The sequence below is a fragment of the Raphanus sativus genome, chromosome 4, assembly GCF_000801105.2.
Source record: "Raphanus sativus cultivar WK10039 chromosome 4, ASM80110v3, whole genome shotgun sequence".
Taxonomy (NCBI): domain Eukaryota; kingdom Viridiplantae; phylum Streptophyta; class Magnoliopsida; order Brassicales; family Brassicaceae; genus Raphanus; species Raphanus sativus.
The window spans coordinates 37,386,899-37,414,643 of record NC_079514.1 but is presented as its reverse complement, the minus strand read 5'-3'; the positions used below and the strand labels follow the sequence as shown (position 1 = coordinate 37,414,643).

At 30.6% G+C, this 27,745-nt stretch overlaps 4 protein-coding genes and 1 non-coding gene across 7 annotated transcripts; 1 reads left to right on the top strand and 4 right to left on the bottom strand.

The window, feature by feature from the left end:
* Positions 1-122: 122 nt before the first annotated feature.
* On the bottom strand, positions 123-225 carry LOC130512061 (U6 spliceosomal RNA). Its single transcript, XR_008945622.1, has one exon. It is a non-coding gene; the product is annotated as a U6 spliceosomal RNA (small nuclear RNA).
* A 12,660-nt stretch (positions 226-12,885) lies between these two features.
* On the bottom strand, positions 12,886-14,450 carry LOC108850895 (uncharacterized). Its single transcript, XM_057008272.1, has 7 exons — positions 14,366-14,450; positions 14,164-14,215; positions 13,999-14,102; positions 13,846-13,916; positions 13,644-13,748; positions 13,207-13,425; positions 12,886-13,113 (listed from the first exon to the last, which is right to left on the bottom strand). The coding sequence occupies exons 1-7, from the start codon at positions 14,448-14,450 to the stop codon at positions 13,024-13,026; spliced, it is 726 nt and encodes a 241-aa protein (XP_056864252.1). The 3' UTR covers positions 12,886-13,023.
* Positions 14,451-16,210: 1,760 nt separating this feature from the next.
* Positions 16,211-17,265, top strand: LOC108852286 (ethylene-responsive transcription factor 15-like). Its single transcript, XM_018625792.2, has one exon. The coding sequence runs from the start codon at positions 16,314-16,316 to the stop codon at positions 17,076-17,078; it is 765 nt and encodes a 254-aa protein (XP_018481294.1). The 5' UTR covers positions 16,211-16,313; the 3' UTR covers positions 17,079-17,265.
* Positions 17,266-21,516: 4,251 nt separating this feature from the next.
* Positions 21,517-23,247, bottom strand: LOC108849222 (transcription factor bHLH10). Of its 2 annotated transcripts, XM_018622756.2 has the most exons (5): positions 23,114-23,247; positions 22,734-22,853; positions 22,331-22,638; positions 21,818-22,243; positions 21,517-21,737 (listed from the first exon to the last, which is right to left on the bottom strand). In XM_018622756.2, exons 2-5 carry the CDS (start codon positions 22,831-22,833, stop codon positions 21,636-21,638), a joined length of 936 nt encoding a protein of 311 aa, XP_018478258.2. In that variant the 5' UTR covers positions 22,834-22,853; positions 23,114-23,247; the 3' UTR covers positions 21,517-21,635. The 2 variants fall into 2 exon arrangements, with proteins under 2 accessions (XP_018478258.2, XP_056862805.1); XM_057006825.1 differs by lacking the exon at positions 23,114-23,247 and having other exon boundaries at positions 22,734-23,004.
* Positions 23,248-24,652: 1,405 nt separating this feature from the next.
* LOC108852778 (transcription factor bHLH91) lies at positions 24,653-26,740 on the bottom strand. Of its 2 annotated transcripts, none has more exons than XM_018626261.2 (4): positions 26,566-26,740; positions 25,471-26,258; positions 24,936-25,388; positions 24,653-24,839 (listed from the first exon to the last, which is right to left on the bottom strand). In XM_018626261.2, exons 2-4 carry the CDS (start codon positions 26,239-26,241, stop codon positions 24,738-24,740), a joined length of 1,326 nt encoding a protein of 441 aa, XP_018481763.1. In that variant the 5' UTR covers positions 26,242-26,258; positions 26,566-26,740; the 3' UTR covers positions 24,653-24,737. The 2 variants fall into 2 exon arrangements, with proteins under 2 accessions (XP_018481763.1, XP_056862947.1); XM_057006967.1 differs by having other exon boundaries at positions 25,471-26,244.
* Positions 26,741-27,745: the final 1,005 nt, after the last annotated feature.

Here is a 27,745-nt window from a genome sequence, read left to right as displayed (position 1 = left end):
AATTATCATTTTAAGTTTTTTTTATTAATCTGAAGATATCTCAAATTTACGAAAGAGGCCCAAGTTAATTTCTAAAGACATATGAACCCTCTTTTTGGATTTTTTTTTTCTGAAAAAGGCTTAAAAATTTAGATCATTTCTTAATTTGTGCGTGTCATCCTTGTGCAGGGGCCATGATAATCTTCTCTGTATCGTTTTAATTTTATTGGATGTCTCCGAAAAGACTTCTTTTTGGATCTTCAAATAAGTCATAAGTAATGAATTTATATCTGAATAGCCATATATGGAACTAATATTTTATTACTATAAAGAAACCACCTCTGGCCTCGTGGAAACAACTAGATCACCATTACGTGGTTATTATCATTTTAAGTTGATGGTAAAAAATTGTTATATACCAATTTCATATTTCCTATAATTGATTTTTCCTATAAAATACAAATTAATCTGTAATATACAACCATGAATTTGTTGAAACATATTATTATATTAAGTAGGTCAGGATGTTAACCTGGTTGATCTAGTCTACTTATCACATGTTTATCATTTCGCAAGTTAGCCAACTTAATTTTCAAAATTCGTAGATACTCATGAGGATTAGGCAGATTAACAGGGAATGGGAAAACCAGGGTAATTAAGAATACTATTCAAAGTAAAACTATAATAACTGATAGAATATATAGAAACGAAAGGTATTCTGGACTTGCTCTAACATTTTAAGTCAAAAATTGAATAATTAAGTTCAAGACTGGCTAACTAAAATGACAAAAATATAGAAAGAAAATGGTACAAAACTTTGTTACAAATTTTAAACTTTGATCGTCTCACTAAAGCCAATAGGTTATATATATCATTTGACTTTCTTTGTTAATTAGAAACTTTAGGATTTATATACTTATGACGTTTGATAATATTTTAGGCAAATTCATATACTATCTTTCCTCTATCACTATATATAAGACAGCTTCAAATGTGAAATTGGTAGCACTAAAAACAGTTTTTTATAACCGGGTGAGATTTACCATACTTGGATAACTTATGATAATTTGTAAACGTGCTTATTATACACTCCATATTATAGTCCATTTCAATAGTACCATATAAGACAGAAGGAAACTACGTATAAGTCATATATTCAAACCGCCCAGTTGAATAAACCTGGCCTAACATATTAACGGTACTTGCCGGTCCAACAATGAGAAGAAATAATCATCTAGATGGTTATGTGTAATTATATAATAATAAATGAGTTTTGAATTATTCAAATAAGGTCAAGTGAAGATTAAATAAAAGCTATTCGAACTAGGCCTCGTGGGTATTGATTTCTGTCAAGTAAATTTTGTTTCGGAAATACTAGAAAAGCATAGGGCTGGGCGTTCGGGTACCCACTCGGGTTTTGGTTCAATCCATTCGGATTTCGGGTTTTCGGGGTTAAAGATTTCAGCCCCATTCGGATATTTCTAAATTTCAGTTCGGGTTCGGTTCGGATCTTTGCGGGTTCGGTTCGGGTTCAGATAATCCATTTAAAATGTTTTTAAATTTTCAAAATTCATTATATACTTTAAATTTTCAAAATATATAAGAAAGATAATATATTATATATAAATTTTCATAACATATATGTCAAAATACCTTAATTTAACATATAAATTGGTTTTCTTTGAATATTTGGATAAAAAATCAATAGATATTTAACTATTTTGGTGTTTTCAGTATACTTTAGCTATTTTAAACATTCACTTTTGACTATTTGCATATATTTTCCGAGTATTTTGGAAAATTTAAAGGTATCTTATATATTTTTAATATTTTTAATATACATTATATATAAGAAAAATGTATATATTTAACTATATAAATTTATTTCGGATACATTCGGATACTCAAAATATTTCGGTTCGGATCGGGTTCGGTTTCGGTTTTTTAAATACCGAAATTTTGAACCCGTTCGGATATTTAATCAATTTCGGTTCGGGTTCGGTGCTACTTTTTCGGATCGGGTTCGGTTCGGTTTTTCAGCCCTAGAAAAGCATGTATAAGTTCATCGTCATTATTTAGTCTATTAATCATCTGTTATGTTTAATTTCTTTTATTTTATTTATTTATTTATTTTTTTGCTTAAATTAATTTCTTTTATTTGAAGTGGGAATTATTTGTCTATTAATTATGTTGGAACATATAGATGCATTCACTGATGCAAGTTCCTGTGTGATCGTTAATTTAGATAAGCTCATTGGATGACTAATATTACGAAACATATAAATTAAAATTGTACAATTTATATTAAACAAGTCTATTATGTACATTACATAGAATTACGTTTAACATTTTAAACCGTTGGTTTGTTATGCAAAAAAAAACATTTGGTAATTTGTGTGTTTTGTAACCTTTAGAGTGTGGGTGGACAGTGGACTAGGTGATTTCCAGTGAGTTAATTCTTTATAATTTGTCTATTAAAAATATGTATATCTCAGGTTCTCAGTTCTTAATATAAAATGTATACGTCGACTATTAAATATATATGGTAATGTTTATATGGTAATGTTTCATGTTCAGAAAAATTTATACATGTTTAAAATAAATAAATAAATATTTATAGATACTCTACTAAATACATGTATGTATCTAATACTAACACTAACTAGAATTACTTATAGTTTTAGTTTTTTTTTTTGCCAAATACTTATAGTTTTAGTTACATCTATAACCAGTTATTTTGGACGTAAATGGTTAAAAAAATGATCGCAAGATGTTAGTATATTAACCACACAAAGTAACCCCACGATATTGAACATGTATGATCGGACGATATGGATTTATAATTCCTACTGTGAGTAACCGAATCTATACATTGCCAAAAAAATTAGTCGTTTTAGTTTTTTGACCCACTAAATACCTCAGGTTATCATAAAAGATGAAGTTAATATTAGCTTTCAAAAATGTTAATTTTTGCATATTGTAATACTACTGCTTATTTTCAACATAATTATTTGTTTATTTTGAAGTAATATTCTCAATAGTCATATAAAAGCATTAAACCTTAACTGTTTGATTTATATTTTCCGTAAATCTATTTTTACTTTTAGATAATTGATCCATTATTTCTTTGTAAAAAAGAATTAACTCGTTATTTACCAAAATGTTTAGTAGGTTCATATGGTTAAAAAAAATTTAGAAAAAAAAAAGAAAATACTAATTTGATAAGACTATTTACAATTTTTACAATAGATGCTTTAGAATATTTATATACTATTTTCTCAGCTCCGTATACATAGTTTTTGAACTTTCAGTAGTTTTCTATATATAGTTATTATTCTTTTTAATTTATCATCATTTTATTTATTTATTAAGAATGTAAGAAAAAATTAATTAAAGTAAGACTGAGATCGTAATTTCAATATTTTTCAATGTATAAAAAATAAAACTACCTATTATTAATAAACAGAGCGGATTAAGATATAGGACCACGCTATATGGATCTAAGGTATAGCAATCAGAATAACAAATCTTTGTTATCTTTTTGGGAGGAGGGTAAAAATATTTCTTATCTTTACCAAATTGATCATCTATTATTATTCCTAGACTCCACCAGAAATTAAATATTAATAGCAGTTTACAGGACTAATCAAAACTAAACCTACTAAGCTTTATCATAGTTATCCTAACTTTAGTGGGGACATCAAATAACATACATAATTGAAGTTAAGGCTGGAATTCAAAATTGAAATTGTTCATCCAAACCCGATCCAAAATAGACCAGTCCAAATTAATTTTGGTTTTAGACTATTTACCTATTAGTCTTTAATGTTTTTTTGCTATTCAAAATTATAACTGATGATAAAATGTTAAATCTTGAAGTTTTATGTGAAAATGGCAATAGAAATGCTTTAAAATGATGAATTTGAGTCTGAAACACCAAAGGAAGCTGCAGATTAGGACTAGAAATGGAAACACAATAAAGATAAAAAAAATTATGAGTTGATCATTCATTAAAGAAAAAAATAAGAAAAACAAAGAGAAACATCTTGTTGCTCAAATTTTGGTGGCCAGTGACTTTACCCAAGTTCGTGCTGCGACGTTTTAACAAAGAAAAAGAACATGTTTTAACTAACATGAAATTCATCCATGTGAAAAATGAAAGCCGATGATTTTCGTCAGTGAAAAATACTATCTTCATTAATTAATTAAGAACAATCTGGTTATAAAACTGTTTTCAAATATTATTAAATCTTCATGCATTCTATAATCCTATAGAAACTTAACATTCTGCATAAACAGATGAGAGGCTTTTTTGGAAATTTTTACCCTCGTAACATTGTCATTTGAACATTCGGTACCGCACATAATAATCCCGATGGACTAGTCGATCACGCTTAGTGGTCGGATACTGGATTATCCAAAAAGAAACATTATTATTAGCTTGTAAAAGTGTCATATTATTTATATACTCTACGCACATAATACCATTTCATATCTCTCATTTGTTAGCTTACTTGATTAGCAAAATTTATTTCCAAAATTGTGTCATGAAGTTATGCTTTACTCACAAACGTCTCTTCTTTTACGTTACACATAATCTTTTATGGAGTTTCATCTTTATTCTTATCATTTTTTCTTTTAAAAATATATTACTTTATTTACGAAGATAGCTGAATTCATTATTTAAAAAAAATATCCAAAATAGATAAATCTATATTCGGATAGATAGAAAACGTTAGGAAATTTCCATGGTTAAAAGAAGTTTTAGAAATGATCCACGTACGTTTGAACCGTTGGTTGACATTATGACATAATTTATGGATTCTTCTCCTTTCCACATGGACTACATTACGCATCACCTTAAATTTTAGATGTCACTAATGAATTCTTTGTGACATGCAGAGATACCCATATATTACTTGCCATTTTACATATATCCAATTAAATAAGTAGACTTTCTAGCTATTCACTAAATATAAGTCGCATTCACTATAAATGATCATGGTTTGGATGTTGAAATGCATATACTAAAGGGTAATACTTGTTTTTGGAGGAAATGAATATGTTTGTATTCATGAGTTAGTAAACTTGTGCCGTATGATTGACGGCAAAACCTGTGTCGCGCCACCTAAGTTGATATTTTATCCGTTAAATTTGATTTGATCCTTATTTACTTCAATTCAATTTGAAAAATTTGAATATTCGTAAAGTTTCGGAGCAAAGCAAATACAAAAATTAATATCCGCTAAAATAAAATAAATCACAAATACTAAAATTTTAATAACCGGATATCTTCTCCTCTCCGATAGTTATATAAATACATACATATTGATTAAATGTAGAGTTCTAAATTTATAAGTGTTATTTTAGCATATGATTTAATAAATTATACTAACATTATTACTTATAAAGGTATCAACATAATAAAGAAGAAATTTTTATGATAATTATAATTTTTTCTTAAGTTTGTCTTTCTTATAAGTAATTTTAAAATTTACAAATATATAATTTCACTGCTTCTTTTAAATATTTTATTATAACTTTAATTCAAGTTGACAGTCTCGCGTCCCCGTTAAAGGGGAGGTATGTTGATTAGACTGTTATTTTCTTTACCTTATCTATCTATACTAGTATTTAAGAAGTGAATTTACTTCTATGTCAATTTTTCATGATTTTATGTATTAAACTTATTATAACTAAAACAATTTTATATTAAATTATATTTTATATTACCTAATCGATTATAAATTAAAATTATAAACTATCAAAATAAAAAATAAGACAGTTCTTATATAGATATTTTGTTATTATCTGAAAATAATATGTTTATTATAAAATATTAAGACATAGAACAATTTATAATTAAATATTAATCAATAAAAAATATTTGTATAAAATATTTCTAAAATATATATAATATATAAGTGCTTTTAAAATATAGCACAATAATAAACATGATTTTAAGTTTTGACTTATTATATAATTAAAACGAATTTTATATTAATAATATTAGATTATATTTATATTACCTAATTGATTATAAATTTAAATGATAAATTATCAAAATAAAAATAAAAATAAGATAATTGTTATGCATAAATTTTGTTGTTATCTTGAAAATAATATTTTCTATTATAAAAGATTAAGACATAAAACAAGTTAAAGTTAAATATTAATCAATCAAAAAGTGATTTTGTTTATGTGTGATATTTTCCATGATTTGAGGTGTTTTTTATCATATAATTAAAACAGTAAATTAATAATATTAGATTATAAGTTATATTAGCTAATTGATTATAAACTAATATGATTAAATCATCAAAAATAAAACATATTTAAAAAAAGATAACTATTATATACTTTTATCTGGAAATAATATTTTTAATTATAAACATTAAGATATATAAAAATATAATTAAATATTAATCACTCAAAAATATTTGTATAAACTCTTTCTAATATATAAGTGCTTTTAAAAGTTTATCACAATGATAAAATATATATTTGATGAAAATTCTATCATATATATGTATATATATGATGTTTGATTTAAACTTTTTGTTAAAACATAAATATTTATTTATTAAACTGGGTTTCAAACTAAAAGAAAATAAATTAGTAATTATCATGAGAAGATTATGCATGTATGTGCGGAAATGCCTAATATTTGTTTAATTAAAAAATTTTACGAAACTTTTGACAAAAAAAAAGAGAAAACTAACATGCATATCCAAAAAATAATTTGGCAAAAATGTTTAGGAAACGTCTAATGACAATAATTTTTTTTTTTGGTTCTACAGAACTATTTGTGTTTAATATCATGATGATGATTAGATTATTAAAGTTTCTAATTGAATGTGGATGAATTATGTTGTCACTTGGACATGTCACTGTATGAATGTATACGTTCGAAAGGGGCACCTGGACGTTGATGTCAAACATCATTTACTTTTAATGGATAGAAACATTTTATTTTTGTCTCGCTCGCATGCTCTTGTCCGCTTTCAATACTGTTTAAAAGCATTAGGAGTCACTAACATATTTTTTCCTATACTCTTTCTTTTTTTCTTCTATTTCCCACTTTTTGTGAATTGGAAATCACTAGCCATATGATTTAAGGAAATTATGTGGTATGACTGACAAAAAAACAATAATTCATAATCTAACTAAAATTACACCTTTTTTCCTCTTTTCTCTTCCTATCTTTTTCTAACTTCTTTCTACAAAACTAATTTTTCCTTTTTCTTAGTTATTTCATAAATAAGCCCAATGATTTACTTATAGCACATGTAAATCGTCAAAAAATCACATGCATCAATTCAACATTGTCTTTGACAAGTGTCCTATACTTAAACGAGTTTTATTTTGAGATGATCCAAATTTTCTAAAAATCCGAACATTATCAAAAATGAAGGAAATAAATAAAAGAAATCACGGTAGAAAGAGAGGTCATATTTTGACAAAAAAAAAAAGAAAGAGAGGTCATATCTGGCAGAAAACTAAGAAAAACATGAAAAATCATTTCTGTTGTTTAAAAGTTAAATTTATTGATCAATATAAGAATAAATAATAAAATATAGAAATCGAAAATTAAGAGAACTTCACCCCTGTTCCTTACCAGCCGCTTCTGGGTTGGAACCACTAAAATGAATAGTTCCTAGCCTCTTAAAACTCCTCCACTGGGAATTCTCAGCAAGACCACAGAAGATATCCTTTTCGTATTATTTTATGGATTAGTTTAACCAGTATATGTCGTCAGATGACAAGATTCCCTATGTTGACGCTCATTTCTTCTCTTTCACATGTGGTACCTGAAACACTATCTAGTAGAATAGAAGGAAAAAATCTAGTAAAGTGTAAACACTCGTCGGATTTATATTCTTTCGCATGTAACTTTCAAAAAGAAATAACCGCCATAACGAAATCTCTACCTTTTTAACATGTTTACCAAAAAACGAGATATTTACCCATCATTCCCTATGCTGCCTTGTAAATCTCAGCGGTAATCCATCAGTTTTCGGAGCCGTATAAGATACCATAGAAAGCAATACCCTTTTCACTATTTATGCAAAAATCTGACAATACAATTGAAGTCGAATATATTATAAATATTCTTTTAAGTAATGAAAAAAATTAAATAGAATCAACTATTAAAAGTGTATGTTGGAAAACTATTTTTATAGTGAGATATAGAAACAACAATTAGAAAAAGTCTTAAAGAATATCGATCCTAATAATAGCTATGCCAACTAATTTTTACGGTATTGAATTATCATCATGATTATTACTCCCTCCGTCCCAAAATAAATGGATTTTAAAGTTTTTGCATGTTGATTAAGAAACTATAAATTTTTACTTTATCTTTCTCGTTTGTCTAAAAACAACAATAATCAAAGTAATTTCGATCAATAAACAATCATACTAAAGAATATAAATAATTAAAAATATTAAAATACATTTAATTTTTTTCTAGAAACTTGAAAACATCATTTAAAATAGAATAATACTTTTTCCTTAAAATTTCATTTAAAATGGGACAGAGGGAGTATAAACAAGAGCAGCATTTGGGAAAGCAAATTATATATTATATCTTGTATGAAGTTTCATGTTGCAACCAAGCTACTACAGATCGACCCACTTGACCTACTACACATTATTTTTCCTTTTTTTTGGAACTTAAAAAAATATATTTTTTCTTATTTTTGTGGGCATTAGAATATTTTGTCCTGATTTAATCGCCTCTGCTAATTGGCCAAGAAAAGAAAATAGCATATGCCGTATGATGTCAGTTAAAATGAGATCTTATTACACAAATTAGAGAAACTGGCTCATATATGAACATTTAAAACTAAATCTGACCCAATAAACATGTTATTCACATGATTATGTCTCACCCGAGATCTCGATATAAATTTCCTAACTATATAAAATATAAAATGAAACGGTATTCAATTTTAGGGTTAGGGCTTACAAATGAGTTTTTAGCTTGTTCTATGGGTTTGATTAGGGTTTATAATTTATAGTTTCGGGTCATTTAAATATTTTTTTAATTTACACCAAAAGAAAAATATTTTGTTACTTATTTAACTATATAATCTTTAGTTTACAAAAAAACTATATAATCTTTTAAATATTTTCATTTACCTATATCCCATGTGCTATAGTAGCATAAAATAAACTGATCGATTGTATTGCATTAGCAAATAGAACAACATGACATTTGGTTATTATATGTTCTAAAATAGAATTACACGCTCTCACTTAAAAAGCTTATTTACATCTTAAAAAATTGCGCATGTTTATAAAATTTTATACCATAACATATACGGGTAATAATTTCTGTAGGATTGTGAAACAATAATTTTTTAATTTAGTGATTGCAAAAAAAGAAAAAAGAAAATTTATTTTTTTTTAAAAATAAAATAAAAGAAATTAGAGAGTGCAGCGGGGGTGGTAATTGTACGGTTCACGATGTTTTAAAAAATGTACTGTTCACTAAATTTAACTCTATGATATTATGTAGGTAAATTTCTTAATTTTGGATAAAATTGTTTAAATGTTGTATTAAATGGAACTCACTTTTTATTTCTATTACTCATAACTAAAATATATAACATTTGAGTTGAGAAAACTTTTGAGAAATGAAACTCACGTAAAATTTAAGGATGTACGTTCTAATTTCCTGAACTACACAATGTCTTTTTTGCTATTTCATATATTTCATTTTAGTTGTTATTTTAGATTTATGCATATAAATTAAAATATATAATTTTATATTTCTAAATAAAAACACAATTACTAATATATAACCATATTTCAATTATTACAAAAATAAGTTGGAAGATATTATTAATAAATTTTGTATTAAAATTTTATTTCGTGATAAATGTTTTTTTATAACGAAAACTAAATTGAAAGGGATAGAGTATTATTTATCCAGTACATACTTATATAAAATGTAATGGAAAAGGCTTTTGTACAAACAAGTACGATCCATTAATTCATGATATATATAAATTTTACAACAGTTTTTGTGTAATTTAATTCTGTTTATTTTATTAATTTTTGCAAGAGTTTTGTGTGGACAACACACCATAAAGAGACTTGTCATATGACGCATTAAAACCTCATAAGACGACAACAAACTAAGTAAACATCTTTTCTATACAATATAATTTATAAGCATCAAGTGGTATGAGATGCTGAACTAGAAATCAATGAAAAACTATTTACAAAAAATCATTACGTTCTTATAATTATATTTGGACTAATTCGATTTTTATTTTGCTAGAAAAGTATGAGAATTGCGAGCTGTCCTATCGGTCTACTTGTATATGTATGTTTAAACATGTATTAATTTCAAAATTTTCTGAAGTAAATTTCATTAAATTTTATTTTACTAACTAAGTTAGCAGATACTCGTACCTATACTTTTAGATACATCATCAACTAAACCATTATATATATGATTATTTTCCTGTTGTCCGTTGTGCCGATTGTCTGTTCATCTCTGAAACACCTTTAAGATCAATTTAGCCATAGTAACACTAATAAATTTTTTAATTAAAAAACACTAATCAATTTAGCCATAGTGGTTTAGTTGAAGATGTTTACTAAACAACAGATCCTGATTTAAACTGTGACAGTGAAAAATATTAGATAGTCTCTAAATTTTTGGTAGGTTATATACATAAAAATAGGTTTTTAAATTGGGAAGTTTTATTGTTATTAAAGTTCTTACTGAACATTTGTAGCCTCAAAATTCTAGACCGATTTTAATGTTTTGTAAATGTTAATTATATAGATAAGTTCTTCTAGAATCCGAGCTAATAAGTTAGTTTCCAATTAAAATGGTGGTCTGGAGGAAACCTCATCAGTTCAGTTCTGGGTCTTGTAAGAACAATAAAAGAAAGTCAATTTGGTAAAGCTAAAACTGTGACGTTGCGATCAATCTTTATTACACAACCCTATTCTCCAACTACAAATGGACCAATGATTTTGTTTTTTTGTTGACCAATGATTTTCGTTTTTTTCTGTTTAGGATTGCCTGAGAAATATCTATTTTTGTTCTGTGCCAATATAAATATATTTAGAAAGTATCGACTGTCGGCACCAGAATTCTCTATATATATTTTCTTTTAAATTCTTTATTAAAAGGAAATTAAATAATTTCTGTAATCTTTCATTTATTATTTTTCGTAACTCAATAGCTTTTCCCCCAAAATACCAAAAACTAATTTAAACATACTTTAACTTTACTTACTAGGAAAATCAAAATCCTAATTGTGTTTGGAAAATAGACATCCTAAAACATATTTTTTTTTTTCATAATTAGCGTAGGATAAAAATATCATACACAATAATTTCTTTTTATTATTTTTTTGAAAAAGGGCTACAATAATAATTTTTTTCTACGTGGAAGTAAAAATGTGATATTTTAGGATATTCATAGAAAAGTAACTAAAATAATAATTTTAAAAATAAAAACTGACCCAAAATAAAACTCATCGTTTGATGGTAAACATTTAATATTTATCTAGGTATACACTATCACCTTAACTTATCTAATAGACTGTCTTCAAAATTGCAGTTATAATTATTTTTTGTAACTACTATTTAGATTCAAAAATAGAAGGAATTGTTAACATATCACTTTTATGATGAATATATATAACATAAGAAAAATCATACCTAATAAATCCATAGATTTTTTTTTTGCTAAATTAATAATAAATCCATAGTTACAATTTCATGTTAGATAATAGTTTTCTAAAAAAAATCATGCGACTTTAGATCTGTATTAATGTGATATACATAGTTTATGTATTTGTGGCTAGGATTTTTTAATGACAAAACTTTTTATTCAAAAAATAGTTATTCTCATCAAATTAGAAATTATACAAGCTAAGACATCCCCACTTAAATGTTTTCGTATGTTCATAGCTTACCTTTTCACAAAATGATCACTGCCCTGTACGTTTTACAACAGCTGCGACAGACGGCAGCAATACGAAATTACCTTTATCACCATGGCAAATACAGCACAAGCAAGTTAACACTGATTTGCTTTTTCAGTCGCAGCTACAAGAAAAAACCACCAAGTATGACATTAAAATTATTAGGGACATTGGCAACTCCCTTTTCTTGTCACCGATAATTCTTTAGCGTTGTTCTTTTTAAGTTTCTATATCAATAAATTTACTTCTGTTGTAACTTTACTTTTTCCGCCGTCTTGTCGCAGCGGTTAAAACGAACAGGGCTCACAACAAAGTGAACTTACTAAATAATGATCTTAGCTTTAATATATGTTATGTATCATATCAAATAATTACAATTATTTACTCTAAAATATATACCAGAGACAAGCTTAATATAACTCATAAATTGTTGTCGTGTATCTTAATTAATGTTGTTAAGTGTGTTGGACGTTTTTTGGTGAAACATAATTAGGATTAATAATTTGGTGAAATAGTGTGGTAGTCATATGCACCAGTTTATTCGGTTATATTCAGAACAATGTAACGAAACTTTTGCTGTTATTATTATGGAGATCACACTACAAGAAATATGTACATTCTTAGCTCACGATAAATGCTATAGTAGGCCTTTCATAGCGTTTTATGATCTGCTATGTCATCGGCAGCCATCATAGATACCCCCTCTACGATAGCACTTTTCGGTTACGCTATTAAATGTGTACATACGATAGCAATACTTGGATGATGTTATTAAATTAACTATAGCACTATCTTTTAGTTACAAATTGATTACGATTTATATTTCATGCTATGATAAATACTTCAATAATAGCAATCATATATTGCTATTACATTTTTTTATAAAATGCTATAAGATCTTGGGTGAAATTATAAATTAAAAAAAAAATTGAAAAATTAATAATTAAAATGAAAAATAAATAAATTTTATTTATAAACTAAAATCGGTTTACATTTCGGTTTACAAAAATAGACTTGACATTTAGGAACAATTTCTCTAAGTTTCTCACTATTGCTACGACCTTAAAACAAACTCGAGTCTTTGTACTCATAGCTTTTTCAGCTTTTGACCCCTCAAGCCATTCCAAAAAGCAGTTGCCTTGATCGCTTTCTTACCAGGAAGTTGAAGTTCAAGTACCTGATTAAACAAAACACCAAACGCTAAGCATGTCAGCATTTGTCCTTTGAATCAACACTGAGCGGAAAGTTAAACAAGTCCACAGCTTTTTACCTCCAAAGATGTGCCTCCACAAGAAAACACCAACGAACCTTTCTTGAAAGTTATACAATCTTGCTCACCATTCAGGGTTTCTGTACTTTGACATATTTGAGAGGTGATGATCTTAAGCTCTAGCTCGTTATGCAGACCGCTTTTTTCATCCAGGACTAAGACTTCAGCTCGTGTTCCCCACCATTCCGGCCGAAAGTTCGCGTATAAGAAGCTTAGACCCTGCAAATTTTTTTCCACATAGACAAGGATAAGAAATTCCTAAATCCCTAATCATACAAACTGTTGAATGAAATGTTCAGGTGATGATCATAAGAGCTAATAAATTAGCTTGAGAAAATAATAACGAGAGTAGTACACGTGCCTGCAAATGATTCAAAATTCATTAAGACCCATAGAAAATGTTAAGATAATCAGCTACTTTAAAAGAAAAATAACACCTTTATTTGATCATCAACTTGGAAACCCTTAAAGGCAATCACTGCCCCTGCATCTAGCTTCCGCACCGTAAATGCTACTGTCACTCCTGTTTCTTCAACACCATCCTATTACAGCCACCCAAGTCTTATTGTGAAATCTTGAGTTAAGCAATAACAGAAAGAGATGGAACAAGTCAATATTAAAAGAAGGAAAAAATCGCACCTGTAATGCTTGTTGCACTGGCGCAGCACCACAGTACAGTGGCAACAAACTAGGATGTAGGTTCACTCTTCCTATAAAACTAGTAAACATTTGATGTCAAATACACAAGCATCTTCTGCAATATTGAGAAATGTTAAGCAATTTTCTACTAACCAGGTAGTGGAATATTAAGCAACTTGTTAGGCAAAATATTCCCATAAGCTGCTGTAACACAAAGCTCATGTTGCAAAGCTCTTAAACTGGATAAACGCTTCCTTCATACAACGAACCACAAGAAAGATCACATCTTTCTCCTCTTGCATCATCTGTTTATCAGACACGAGATCCCATTGACTAGGAGGAGCTAAACCAGTATCAGACTCCTTGATACCTGCAATGAAAGTGAAAAGCTCATTAAGGTTTGCATATAAAGCAACCAATAACCACTCTAGTCATTCTATAAACAGAAGTCACTACTAAAAGTAAACCTAAACAGATAGTATGGTGGTCACACGCCCTTAGACAAAAAATGATACAAAACTTATAGCAAGGAAGTTACTAACCGGATGCTCATAGGCAGCATTGTAAATCAAATAATCAACACCAGCACCAGGAAAAATCGACATTGCTTGTTGTACTACATGTTTGAGCCCCTCTTTCTCGCTAGCTAAATCCAAAGGCAAAATCTTGACATCTTCTCGTGCATATTTACCTAGAGAGGAATACAGCTTTAGTCAATGACAACGTGCGTTAACAGAAAACAGAAAGCTCATAGTTAAAAGGTGAAGACTCTATAAAGCTAGAACCTTTGAGCTAATACATAATCTCAAGTCAAATGAAATGACTCAAACAGTTCTCTTTCACATATTTTAACAAGATAAGATTCAGTAGTTACATAAAATAAACCAGAGCACCTCTAGTTGAGAATTAAAACAATCATAGATCAGACATAGAACATAAGTTTCAGAAAACAAAAAAAACACTGAAAACTGTTATAACATAAAACAATTGACTGATCAAACAACATTACCACACAAACAAATGAAGAGATAAAAGACAAGACAAAATTTATAACAGAGAGAATTAAAGAAGATGGAAAATCCATGAAATATCCATCGAAGGATTGAACCAGACCTGACGCATACCGTCGTAAGGAATGTGACCAGAGGTTGCGGAGACAGAGACATGGTCTAGCGGAGCTAATCTAATTAGGTTTAATCTCCAGTTGGGAATGGTGAGTAAACATCTGGAACTGCCAAAAAGAGAAGAGCTTTCTCATTGATTGAAGGATAGACAGAGTGGAGAAGCAAACCCAACCCTAATTGCAAGAGAGAGAGGAGAAAAGTTCAATAGAGAGAGAGCAGGTTACGGGCACATGTTGAGGAGGGAGACTCAAATAGCCAGAGCTTTCGTTGGCTTCATCCACGTCTCGGGTGAAGAGAGTAGAGAAGATTGATCGTTTTGCCTTCGTCTCTTTCAATTTTTTTTCCACATCTTCCTTCGATTTCAAAAGAGGGATAGACAGGGGAACCCTAATTTTTTTTTTGCTTTTGAGGTCTGAGTTCCCTCGGTGACTCTCTCTCTTTTTTTTTTCCAAGTCTTTTATGGTAACACTGAACTTCTTTATTTTTTTTAGAGAAAGTAAGAAAATGAAAAATAAGATAAAGGGAAAACAAAAGATAAAAAAATGAAAGAGGGAATTTTTGTGACTTTTACTAAGTGTTAGGCGGAAAATCTGATTTTAGGTTTCCGTTTACTAAATTTTTTTTATAGCATTGGATAAACGCTATTATAGAATTCAGAAATTTCAAAATCATCTACGATAGCAGTTCAGTAAAACGAGCTATAGTAATGTGCTATGAATGTGGACTTTTTTTGTAGTGTCAGTTTAATTTTCTTGTAACTTTTTTTTGTTTTCTTCGATTTATAGTGAAGTCTCTCTGACTTTTCATTCTTTCAGTGCTATAGTATGCCTCGAAGCACAAGAAGCAGGTCCTACAATCGTGTCTAATGTCTATCGAAGCTTATGTGGCAGAGAACTGACACATCAGGATATGCTGATCTCATCTATTATGTCGTTTTGCCGCCGCCTAACGTCACTCCCCAAATACTATCTATCTTTCACGACGTGGAAATAATAGTCCTCTTGTGCTTTTTCATATAATTATAGATACTTGTGAATTTTTTTTTACCTTCAAATACATTGAAAATAGAAAAACCGGTTTTGTGGTTGGTCCCGATTCGGTTGCATAAAATAACTATTAGTTTTTTAAGGCAGCCATTTTTGTCTACAAGACCTTGAAAACAATATAACAATAAAATATATCCCACTTTCAAGCATCTAATAAATAACAGAAATTCCATGCCCCTATATATACAGGATTACGTTTTGAAATAAGTTATTGCCACAACAAAGAGAGATTAAAAAATAAAGAGAGGAAAAAATACTTTGAAAAGGAAAAAAAGACATACCATATTCAGAATCTACCATGTATTCTTCTCCTAGTTCTTGGAGCTCATCACAAGAATCATTCTTATGGGACGAGAGTTCTTTCTTAGATCAGTCATCTAATCATCAATCCTTCTTTTCTGTTGATTATATTTACTCCGATGACTCAAATCATCAATCTTTTCTTTGCCCTAGTTACAATTACTCCAATGACTTTTTCTCATTTGAGTCACCGGAGATGATGATTAAAGAAGAAAGCCAAAACGCCGACGTTTCTAATTCCGAGGAGGAAGAAAAGATTGGTAGTGTTATTGATGAAGAGAAGTCATACAGAGGAGTGAGGAAAAGGCCATGGGGAAAATTTGCAGCAGAGATAAGAGACTCGACTAGAAACGGGATTAGGGTTTGGCTCGGGACGTTTGACAAAGCCGAAGAAGCAGCTCTTGCTTATGACCAAGCGGCTTTTGCAACAAAAGGATCTCTTGCGGTTCTCAACTTCCCCGTGGAAGTGGTCAGAGAATCGCTCAAGAAAATGGAGAATGTGAATCTTGAGGATGGTGGATCTCCAATACTGGCCTTGAAGAGAAAGCATTCACTTCGAAACAGGCCTAGAGGGAAAAAGAGATCTAATTCTCTTTCTTGTTCTTCTAATTCATCTTCCTCAACATCTTCTTCTTCCTCATCTTCAACATCAAGATCAAGAAATGATAAGCAGAGTGTTGTGAAGCAAGAAAGTAGTACACTTGTGGTTTTTGAAGATTTAGGTGCCGAATATTTAGAGCAACTTCTTATGAGCTCATGCTGATCTGGTAACTGATTTCAGCTTATAGCTATCATTAAACTTTTCTAATTCGGGGTAGTTTTGAAATTTATTTTTTCATTTTTTAAATTTCTTAGTTTCTCTTATTTTTCCTTTGTTGTATCCAAATGAAATTATTGGAAGAGATGTGATGTTGATGTTGAACTGTATAAAAAACGCTATTATTGTGTTATATCGCTGGAAAGTTTGTGTCTCCAGCTTAATTGCTTCGCTATTTGTGTGTACTTTAATTACATACTAGATTTTGATCCGCGCTTTTAAAGCGCAGGATTATATTCTTAATTAAATTAAAATTTGTATATACTTTTTGACCCGCGCTTTCGGTAAAATCAAAATTTGTATATACTTTATACAATATATTTTTATTTTTCAATATGTATATATATATTATTACCAACATATACAATATTTATAATTATATAAATTAATATGAGCACTATGTAAGTTTTTATGTGGATATTTTTTTTGTTGCAAAAAATTGTTTCCAAATTTTGAGACGATAGTTTAAGAAACAAAGCCAGACCCATATATTTTTATCTAAACTTTTTCAATAAAAATATGGTCTTTACATTTATAAAATTATTTTTTTACATGAGATATATATTTTTTACCTTTGATCACTAAAAAATCTACTTACAAAAGTCAATGTTGGATCATTACATTATTCAACTTCATATTATTTCTCATATAATTAAATTGTTTACTATTAAAAAAAATATTCTAATCTAATATGTTATTCCAATATTTTCAAAATAAGATATCGAAATCATATTCTGAAGTATCTTTTTAATATTTTATTATTTTAAATGGAAATTATATATATAATTAATTTTAAATAATAATTTTCGTAATTAATATTAAATATTATTATAAATGAGTCTAATACCTTTTTGATTTAAAGAAAATAAAACAAATTACTATAAATATTTATATAATCGGACAAAATATTAATGGAATGTAATCTTAACAAAATATTTATGGGATGTAATCTTAACCGAATATTAAAAGATTCATGTTTAAGATATATTAAATTTTCCGAATATATTGGTTAATATATATATGGAAACATTTGCAATGACATAAATATAGCAATGGCATACTATTGTAATTACCTTCAAAACCCAAGGATAAAAACCTATTAGGTATTTTACTTTAATAGTATAGATTGGAGAATATAAGTATATATATACCTCAAATTGATCATTCCTACTAGTTTAAGACTGTGGGTCTTCATATCTATCAAGTCGATCCAAGCTATATAATTCTTAGTTCGAGTAGCAAAATGCAATCTAAAAGAAGTTGATAAGAATATTCTTTATTTTTTATTTTTTAGGGTAATTCGATTAGATCTACAAAGATATGATCCTAATGTGTTGTGTAGATTCTAAATCATAATATATACTTAAATCACATTGTGATTCATATTATATTGTTTTAGATGTTGTTGATGATGGTTTCGTTATCATTATTGTTAATTAATTTCATTCTTAATTGGTTATTTAACTTTCTTTGTTAACATTTTTTTCTTGTTGAAACATTTTGAATACAATGAAGATAAAGATTCACCAGGGACGTTTAAATAAGATTGAGACTATTTTGGATGACATGAATTGTATTTTTCCAAAACATATGCATCAGATGAAAACGAGTTTGGTTTGTAATCTAATGTCAATGATTTGGACGTAACACTGTCGTTGCCACGTTATAACTTTGATGTGTGAGTGTGCAAAGAAAACAAATTTCTGGACTAGACGCATATTGTAGTCCAATTTGATGTGAATAAGCGTTGATCCTGCAATGATATTCGGAAACGGATACGAAAAAGAAAAGAAACTCGTCTTTTTTTTTGTCAGGATATGAAACTCGTTTAAGCAAACTGAATCAACAATACAAATATGATTATTTTTTTAGATTAAGCTCTTATTGTTTTGTGACGAAAAGTAAACGAATAAATTACAAGACGAAAGATAAATTAAATACGATAAAAACAAAGAGTAAATTAAACAAAAATTGTAAAAATATTAAACTGAACCAGGGTAAACTAAATAAAACCCTTTTACAAGACGTCTTTTTGGTCAACCAAAATTTCATGAACTTTAAATCTCGCAAAAGAAGCTAGACTGTGGACCTGAAAGTTTTTTTTTTTTAAAGTTTTAAAACAATAAAATATATATAAAACCTAAAGTAGAACGAGATAATTAAACAATCCTCCTTCAAACTCAACAATCATGATTCATGAAATGAGGAACTTCTAAAAATAAGGGTTATACAGATATAGTTTATATTTGCTTTCTACTTTTCTTTGCTATGAATGTATTTGCTTGCTAGTTGTAATCTTTCGTTTGTATAGAGACTACTGAGTACATATAGGTTAAAACTTGTGTAAGTATATGATAAGACCTAGAACAAGAAGAAGACAATGTGAGTTACACAGACCACATATGACATAGCTAAAACTGGTGGAGAAGAAGACCTAGAACAAGAAGAAGACAATGTGAGTTACAGACCTTGTGTAAGTATATGGTACGATAGGATCATAGGAAATGATAAATACGTAAAAGAATTTTATACATTTTTTCCATGAGATAACTTTTTTCCTCGAATGAAAAATCAAGAGATGAGAGAAACACAAAATAGTGAGATTGTTTGCTTCTATGTAATTTTTTTTTTGAAGTTAACACTTCGAAAACTAAATGGGTTTGAATATAAAAGAAAATTGGTATATATATACTTAGCATGTTTTTATTAAAGTATTTGATAATTAATCATTTTTGTTTTTTAGTTTAATGATCTACCCAAAATGGAATTCGCTGCTAAAAGCATTTATGTCAGGTGGTATGTTTAACACTAGTTATTAGAATATTTGTATTGGCAAACTATATATATTTAAATGACAAAATTATATAGATAATATATATATTTCATTTGAGCCTGTTTGAAATAGAGAATAGTCCAAAAGAGTAATAGACAACAAGAAAATGACAAGAGAGAGGTTACAAAAGTATATATCCAAAGATATTAAAGAAAGACCAACTGATGGTATTTACTTTTTCAAAAAAAAGACCAACTGATGGTAGTTATATTATTACACCTCAAAAATTAAAATGTGAATCCGGTTTGACCCGGTCCGATGAAGTTGAACCGCAATCCAAACATCTCTGTCCAAACATCTCTGTTCACGCAATCCAGACTGAGTTTAGGAGTTGGAACTTACAAGATACAAAAGCCCAATACACAACTTTACTCCCAAATTTGATATGATCTTTTTTTTTAGCACACCAAATTTGATATCACCTCTTCAACTTTTTTTCCCAAAGTTTTGAAGATTGTGTTAATAAGCTAACTAATCAACAAAACTATCATAGTGTTTAATTGACAAGTTTAATAAAGATTGGTTTAAATTGTGGTTTTGAAAAGCTAAAAGCTTCATGTTTGAACATAATTCAGTTTCATTTTAGCTTTAATTTTGCAATTTCCAGCCTTCAGAGTTTCAGTATTATACTAAATAATCTCAAGACAGATTAAATGATGCAAAAAACTAATATAACTTGAATAATTTTTTTGGTGAAATTAATATTACCAAGCGAGTAATAACTAAGGACAGAACTTGGGTTCACCCCTATGGTGAACCTTAAAATTTACCACTTGATTAATGACCAATCAAAGTGACATGTGGATAATTAAATAAAAAGTATTAAATATATTTAAAAATAACTAAAAAGAATAATGTCAATTCTAAACCTTAAATCTTAATTTCTAAACCCTAAACATTAATTTCTAAATCCAAACTCTATACCCTAAACTCAAATCCTAAACCTTAAACCCAAATTCTAAACTATAAACCCAAATTCTAGATTTTAAAGCCAAACCTTAAATCTAAACCCTAGATCCAAATGCTAGACCCTAAACCCAAACCGTATACCCTAAAACCAAATTCTAAACCCTAAACCCAAACCGTAAACCCCGAAGAATTACTACGTAATTTTTTCTATTTTAGTGATAGCACCCCGAAGTAGGTATGGTTTGGGTTTAGGGTTTAGGATTTGGGTTTATAGTATAGGGTTTGGGTTTAGGGTATATGATTTGGGTTTAGGGTATAGAGTTTAGATTTAGGGTTCACGGTTTGCGTTTAGGGTTTAGAATTTGAATTTAGAGTATACGGTTTGAGTTTAGGATCTAGCATTTAGATATAAGATTTGAGTTTAGGGTCAAGGATTTGGGTTTAGCGTATACGGTTTGAGTTTAGGGTATAGGATTTGGGTTTAGGGTTTAGGATTTGAGTTTAGGGTATAGGGTTTGGATTTAGGAATTAATGTTTAGGATTTAGAAATTAAGATTTCAGATTTAGAATTGGCATTATTATTTTTTAACTATTTTTAAATATATTTAATATTTTAATTTAATTATCCACATGTCACTTTGATTGGTTATAAATCAAGTGGTGAATATAAATGTTCACCATAGGGGGTGAACCCAAGTCATGTCCAATAACTAATCAGTCATTAGGGGGTTTAAAAGCAATTAGACACCACTGTCTGTCTTTCAGTAGCCGTTGGTAGGAACCGCTTCCATATACTGCTTCTCCACAGCCTCCATCACTGTGTCTGCAATTCCACTTGCATACACACAAGATCCTTCACAAATCTGCCCCCAAATCAAAAGATTAGTCTTTAATCAGTACTGGTGATGAAACATGACCAAAGCAACTGAGATTTTCATTATACCTTAGCGTTGAACAAGAAGCTGTAATGCTCACCAATCTGTCTTCCCGCAACATGGTGAAGATCCAGCTTAAGCTGATCAAGAGCTTTAGTTGTAAACAACAAACAGTTAATCTTCTTCTTCTGAACGACCTTGATGGTCACTTCATCATCTATTATGCGTACATCAACCTCAGTGACTTTCGATTTCCTCTTCAGCCAAGAACATCTAAGTGACTTCTTGTTGAAACAAGATTGGTCTACTTGGCTCTGTTGCCTGTAACTCACATTGTTTTCTTCTTCTTCTTCTTCTCCATCAGTTTTAGCTTTCTTCATGCTCCTGAACTCCTCCAACTTTTTCTTCTCCAAAAGCATCTTGAACTCCTCTATCGTCCTTAACAGCTCTTTGATGTAATCTATTGCCTCTCCAACGATGGAAGCTCTATCACTCTGTTAAAACCAAGAAGACATAAACAACGTTGTCAATGTATACACATAAATAGTAAAAAAGTACATCAAAAGCAAAAAGCTAAATACCTTTGTGGGATTTGGAATGAGGTTCTTGAGGATGGAGAAGCGGTCATTGAAGTGAACTCTTCTCTCACGTTCTGTAGGAGGGTTGATGTGAAATTGATGAAGTGGTGTTGGAGAGGCTTGAGGACAGTCTTGTGGGCTGAGATGGAACTCTTCCACATCAAGACTGCAGTTGCTGTTGCTTGTGCTTCCGGCGACAAGAATTTGCGGCGGTTGGACTTGAGAGAAGCAGCTGCTCTCCGCCGTAACTGATGCCGGAGTGTTGGGATCGAAACAAGGCATCTCCTCGTAAATGTTTCTTCCTTTTTCCACTGCGTTTGTAACAAAAAAAAAAAAAACTGTTTAGACTTTGCAAAGAACACAACGAAAGAAAAGAGAGCAACTTTCTTCGTTTAAGAAAAATGACCATCCATGAATGTTTCCTCTTTCCTCTGCGTTTTGTGATAAAAACACAGTATTAGACTTTCCAAAGAACACAACGAAAGAAAACGTTTAAGACCTTCCATGAAAATGATTCTTTGAACACCTGCAAAATCAACGGTAACACGATTAAACCATTTATATAAAAAAAGATTGGAACTTGGGACCTAATTTCAAACAAGTTCGCTCTTTTGCATCTTAGAAAACAAAACCCCATTGTTCAGATATTCTCTTAAAAAGAAACGGCTCTGTGAAAAAAAGTTGTTCAAATCCAAAAGTTAATGAGATGGGTTTAGGGTTTGAATTTGACAACAAACAGAGGATAAAAGAGGAAGAAAAAAGATACAGAGTAACGTGAGCTCCAACCTCGCAAGGATTTATTTTCGCGAGAAGAAGGGAAGTTTACTGAGTAAACATTAATCCTACAAGGCTACAAAACTAGTTTTAGATCAATCAAAGTAGAATAAGCTTCTTCTTTCGGCTAGGTCATGCGATATATGTTTATAGCAAAGAAAGTGAGGTTGTTTGGATGTAGGTCCCACAATCAAATAGGTGGCCAGAATTTCCCAGTTCCTATAATATTACGAGAGTACCCCAATCAGAATGATTGCTACAGTATCCAAAGATATAATTTGCATGTGATCTACGTTGAAAAGTTACAACATCATTATCTCATCATTACATAGTATGGACATTGGAATTTTGAAGGAATATATGACGGATCTGACATTTTTTAGCCCCGAAAGAACGTTTTAGCCGGGTCATTACCTGAATTTGGCTCCACACTAAGGTTTATTTCATTAGTCTTGCAATTAAGTAAACATGGATTAGAAAACGTAAAAAATCGTTAAGAGAGGCCTAATTATTGACGAAAAGAGCAGCCAAACTTTCATCCACAGACCAATCACTTTGTGTGCAAATTAATTAGGCCCGACTCTTCGCATATGCAGAAAGTGCATTTACACTAGGTCAAAAAATATTAGCAAAATTTTGGCTAGAACTTTAGGACTTTTATACAAAATTATTTGAATTGTTTTTATAAAAGTTGGCTTCCATAGGGTCCATGAAAAATTATGAGTCAGGCTTTGTGCTATAGCATTTGCATGTATTGATGATCCTTCTCATATTTTCATTTTTCAATCATTATAATCCAATATATATTTAAATCCATTACTAAGATTGGAATATATTTTACCCGGACCTCGTAGTCCAGTGGTACACCCCAGGCTACGGCCACTGAGGGGCAACCCGAGTTCGACTCGCGGGGAGGGGAGGCGTGTCCAGGGCCTTAAACGGTACAGACACAGGCTGGCGCCGGGCCTAGGTGGGGGGGTCCCGTAAGGGATCAACCACCTGGTTAATCAAAAAAAAAAAAAAAAAAAAAAAAAAAAAAAAAAAAAGATTGGAATATAAACATGTATTGATTGATCACTGACCTTGGTTCTGAGAGAAACGTAATGCTCACTAATTCGTTCTCCATCAACATAACTTCTACCAAAACCTGATCATACTGATACGATATCATCGAGGCTTAATATGATTACCTATAAATTAACTGTGAAGAATGTGTGCCTATGGACCTATGTTTTAGGGCCTATTTGCATACCCGGAGAGAGGGTATATCCGTTGGCTGCACCTCCCCTTGGGGATTAGTCTGGACCATTCCATATGCCCGGGATACCCCAAGTTAATCAAAAAAAAAAAAGTGTGAATATATATGTTCCAGTATTCATATTTCTTTTTAAAGATAATTCCTCCTTTTTGTTGTTAAAAAGTCTTTTTCCATTACTTAAGAATGGCTTAGGCGAATATAGAATTTGCATGTGTGTGTGTGTGTTTCTTTTTATTAGCACGTGTTTTATTTTTTTGTCTTAACATAAAATACACGACTAAATAATTTAAATCTGGCTCCAAAAAGATTTTATTTAGACTTGAAAATGAGTAAACACAAGAGTACAAAAGTTAGAAATAGATGAAGTTAGCCTAATAATTAGTAGCTGTTGATGGGAAGAGCAGCCATGTAGTGTTGATCGACAACTTCGATAACTTTGTTTGCTATTGCGCTTGCATATATTGTTGATCCTTCATTTATCTGCATTTTATTCAACTATCGTTACCAAAGACTCATATATAGCCAACTTATTATAAATTCAAATCAAGATTTGTATTAGATTCATTGATCACTTACCTTAGTGTTAAGCAAGAAACTATAATGCTCGCCAATCTGTCCCCCAGAGACATGGTGAAGATCCAGATGTAGTTGATCAAGCACTTTGGTGACAACCAACAAACAATTAATCTTCTTTTTCTGAACAATTTTGATTGTTACTTCATCATCAACGATCCTAACATCAACTTCTGTTACTTTTGATTTCCTTTGCAGCCATGAACATCTCAGCGAGTTGTTGCTTGAACACTGGTCTATTACATCACTCTCAGTCTTCTTCTCCATGTTTTCACCATCATCATCATTGACAATATTACGATCATCCAAGTTGGTGTTGTTGTTGTCTACTTCATTGTTGTTCTTATGTCTCCCACCACATCTTTTCCTCTCAACCAAGTACTTAAGCTCACTCACTCTTCTGCGCAACTCGTTAATGTAATCGATTCCATCTTGAAGAATGGATGCTCTATCTCCCTAATTACATGTACATATTATATGAATTCAGCAAAGATGAATAAAATATAATAATTTTCATAAAACGAAGAATATAACCAACCTTGCTAGGGTTAGGAATGAGCAGTTTCAATGCCTCGTACCGCTCATTCAAGTGACATCTTCTCTCACGTTCTGTCGTGAAAGGCTTGTTCTTTTGCTTTCCTCTTCTTTTACGCCTGATGTTTTTGCTAAACTCGATGATACCGCTATCAAACTGATCATTGTTGTTCTCATCACCAGCATTTTGCTGATCTCTTTGAGTATTAGTATCGGTTCCAAGAAAGAACCCTGAGTAGTCATTAGGAGTAAGGATCAATGGAGGCTGTGGAGGAAGGTTTAAGTGGAAAAGCGGGTCGTATGAGATGCAAGAACCGGACATTATATCCGATAGGTTCGAGCTTGGTAATGGAACTGAGCATTTAGGCAAATGCAAGAGGCTGAGAAGATCAGGAATTGGAGTTGTTGTTGCTGTTGTGTTTTGATCTGAAGTGTTCATGAAGAATCCGTAGTTGTCTACAGAAGCATCCCAAGTTGAGTCGCGAATCATCTGGTGGATAATATTGTTGTTGTCGTTGCTGATTTGGTTTTGAGTTTCTGAGTTTTGGAAAGAGACAACAGATGGGAAAACAGAGAACTCGTCCATTGTTGGGAGCTTAAGCTCGTCGTTGAAGGTGTTTGTTGTGTTCCCGGAGATCATGACCGGTGGTTGGAACTGGTGACTTAAGGTAAAATCTTTTCCTGTCGCCGTGGTTGAGTCATAGTAGCCGCCGTTGTTGTCGACGATTGCTTCCACCGTTGGATTAGGTTCAAAACAAGAGTTATCCTCATACATTCTCTACCGATTTTTTTCTGAAACAAGCAAACAAAAAAAACCTCTAAGAATGTTATTGTTCACAACCGTAACCATCAAGAGTTCAAGACACAGCCAATGGATTAATCAAATGATCATTAAACACAAACTATAAAGAGAAAGGTATTTGCATAACCTCCCAAACCTAATCTCAAACTAATTCCTTTTAGGTTTTCTTTTATGCTGATGTTTTGATGTTTGATAATTGATATATATATCTTCTGTTCTTTCATTTTCTTTTTTTTGTTTTGACTCAATCTCGAACTTAGTACTAATATGTATTAGAGAATGAAAAGCTTTCATTACCAGAGTTAGAAGTTGATGATCGTCTACTTGTTGGTCTTCCTTTAAACCCTAAATACCAGAAACTATATTTTTCATAAGTTTCTGCTTTACACCTTCGAAGATCATTTCAACATTTTGAACTAAGTTTCAAGAAGAAAGGAAGCTTTTACGTTTGCTTTTAATTCTGTTTGAGATGAGCTTATTAGGGTGCATTAATTAAATATAAAACAGTTTATATTAATATTATTAGTGATCAGTTGGGTCATGCAATCTCGCTTTTGGGGGACACAACGGTAGTGGACCCCACTGGAAAATCTCCTTTTTCCTTGCATTTCTTTCTGTAAGACGGTCAAGGATACTCACGTCATTTCCGTCACTCCACAAATATCAACTCTTCCACACACTTTGGTAACGCTTATGGGCTTTAAGATGTAATCCGGTTAGCAAAGATTCATCATTACTTTTCTTTTGGGTTGATCTAAGAGCATAAGGCAAGAAACAATCTCATGTTTGAGAAAACAAGGATAGCCAGCCCATGATGATTCTTGGGCCTAATCTTTTCGGCCCACAATATTATATAGTAACCTTTGAGTGACGGACGACAAGTAGAAGGGAGCTTCACGACGACGTCGTTTTATTATCTCTTTCAATTGCGTTGTTTACGGGACATCACCTCCAATGCCTAATCTCCTCCTCAATCAATCTCCTATGCACCATAAAATATCCTATACCCATCAACCATTAATGAATATGCGAAAAGACCAAAAGGACATCCCATATTTTAATTGGAACCCAAAATTTGATCCCATTTCCCAAACCAAAATCGGCATCCAACATAACTCGGGTTTGGTCGGATCTGAATTGGATTGGTCTGTAAAAAAAATGGGTTGAGAAATTAAAAGTGGTTCTTATGTTTGTTGGTTTGGTCTAAAAAAAAGAAAAAAGTGATTCCCTCCCCCCGTAGCAGCTCCCTAGCAGCTCCTCTTGCAGCTCCTCCTCCACTCCTCTCTCTCTCAGCTTCTCGAACGCTGCCGTCTGTTGCCGTCGGGGCGGATAAAGTTGCAGCCGGTAAGTTATGCTCTGTCCTAGCATTATTTCGGAAGTAGGTTTTGGGGGTTTTAATAGATTTGTAATTGTGACAAGTTTTGTTTAATTTCGGGGTAAATTGGTATATAATGAATTTCGGTAGGTGAATTGGAGT